General features: G+C 36.6%; 1 protein-coding gene across 3 annotated transcripts in view; it reads right to left on the bottom strand.

The window, feature by feature from the left end:
- The window catches only part of MBTD1 (mbt domain containing 1), a 67,262-nt gene that overhangs the window by 35,553 nt on the left and 29,626 nt on the right, over nt 1-2,083 (bottom strand). For all 3 annotated transcript variants that reach the window (XM_008568293.1, XM_008568292.1, XM_008568294.1), the window contains one exon: nt 1,747-1,948. In XM_008568293.1, coding sequence (XP_008566515.1) covers nt 1,747-1,900 — 154 coding nt within the window. In that variant the 5' untranslated portion in view covers nt 1,901-1,948. The remainder of the gene's footprint in view (nt 1-1,746; nt 1,949-2,083) is intronic.

Below are 2,083 nucleotides of genomic sequence, written 5' to 3'. Positions count from 1 at the left end.
TTCAGTACAGTATTCTATAAATTACATGAGATATTCAACACTTTATTGTAAGAATAGGCTTTGTATTAGATGATTTTGCCCATCTGTAGGCTAACGTAAGTGGTTCTGAGAACGTTTACAGTAGGCTAGGCTAAGCTATGATGTCTGGTAGGTTAGCTGTATTAAATGCATTTTTGACTTATGGTATTTTCAACTTTTGATGGGTTTATTGTAACAAAGCCCTGTCATAAGTCGAGAAGCATCTTTATATTAATAAGAATTAGCTCATTTGATAAAATCTCTTATGTAGCTTTGTCAATCAGGATTGAGAAATGTTAGCTGGTGTAGAAGACAAATAGGTAGGTTTTAACTGGTAGAATGACCACACCTAGTGCATCCTGATAAATAAAGTTTTCTGACATGATCTGCAGTACTCTGTACCAGGTCCTGTGCTGTGCTGTTCAACTTATTAATCAAAGGACTAGGGTAGGACCAATAGGGCAGGATTATTAAATCTACAAATAATATTAAACTGTAAGATTAGATAGCACAATCTTCAATGTTTGATGACAGACTTAGCAGTCAAAAATTTCTAAGACCAGAAGTTATTAAGAAAAAGGTTACATGCAGAGACAAGTCGTATACCTTGGGTTGAAAAAAACTAACTGCAAAAGCGAAAAACTGGCTTAACTGGTTTAGTTTATGTGGTAAAGATCAAAGGACATTTGTAAATTCAGTATCATTTTGAAAAAAGCTAAAGCAATTTTGGTGGCATGAGTGGAAAGTGTCCTGACAAAGGTAGATAAAAGGCTGAGTTATCTTCTGTCCTTATCACACAGGGTGGCTGACCATTTGCTTGAGGTGTTTTCCAGGACGTGGAACTTTCAATAGCAAATCCAAGACAAATCAGGAGGCAAATCAGGAGGAGTCATCGCACTACCACCACATATTCTGAAGTATCGCCAGAAGAAAGTGACCAGGATATTGATGAATTAAATCACTGTGATACTATGAGAAATGGCTGAAGCAACTATGGCTACTTGGTATGCCCTAGAGACAGACATATGAGAACTAAGTGTTCTAGTGTGAAGAGAAGAGATGTCATTAGAACAAGGATTAGAATTATTCTGTGTAGCTTTAAAAAGTAAAATTAAGACCAAAAGACAAAGTTAGAGCAAAGATAATTTTGATTCAATATAAAAAACATTCCAGGGCTTGCCATTTAGTTCACTTGGTAGATCATGGTGCTGATAAAACCACCGTCAAGGGTTCAGATCCCCATACCGGCCAGTCGCCAAAAACAAAAAAACAACCAAATGAACAAATTGTAGTAATTACAGATACTAAAAAGTAAAATTACTTTCTGAAACAGAGAATACTGTTGCTGGAAGTGTTAAAATAGAAAACTTCTCATAAGGAATTGTTTGAAGATGGAGCCCTACCCTGAATGTCTCTTTCAACTCTGTAAAGCTATGATCCTGCTTCAGTTACCTAAAGATTATCTAATTACTGAGTTTACAGCCACATTAATTTTTTCAATAGCCTTTTCTTTATTTTGTTCTATTTGCTTTCCACCAGAAGGAGGTGGGCAAAAAAAAGGAGATCAAACACAAACTCAGTGATCTTATCTGGAACTGTAAGTTTCCAGCTCTGCCTCTTCAAACTGTCCTTTAAAAATTCTAAGGAAGAAAAATGATAGAAGCAATCAGATGAAAACACACCTTCAAACATACTGTTGTACAACAGGTGAAGGCTATGCATACTCACCCATGCCAGATTTACCATCTGGGTATGTGTAGACTTGTCCATTGTTTTTGATAATTGGGAGATTAGAAGGTAAAGGAGCAACTTCTTCTTCACTCTCCTCAGAGCTGGAGCTGCTACTTGTGTCCTCACTGCAGCTATCATAACCGTCAAACATCCCGAATGAGTCTCTCCTTCTCCTTTCGAATCGTGAAGAAAGTTCTGTCTTTGAAGTAGAAGAAACCAGTAATACATGATACAGCACTCACGTACACCCCCAAAAGACCTTAGTGCAAATTCTTGTGAGATTTGACCAGTGAAAACTTAGCCCTGAGAAATGATAATTTTTTTTTTTTTTTTT

This window comes from Galeopterus variegatus, unplaced genomic scaffold (assembly GCF_000696425.1).
Source record: "Galeopterus variegatus unplaced genomic scaffold, G_variegatus-3.0.2 Scaffold395, whole genome shotgun sequence".
In the NCBI taxonomy this organism is placed as follows: domain Eukaryota; kingdom Metazoa; phylum Chordata; class Mammalia; order Dermoptera; family Cynocephalidae; genus Galeopterus; species Galeopterus variegatus.
Note: the sequence above shows the minus strand (reverse complement) of the source record. Positions and strands in the feature narration are given on the sequence as shown.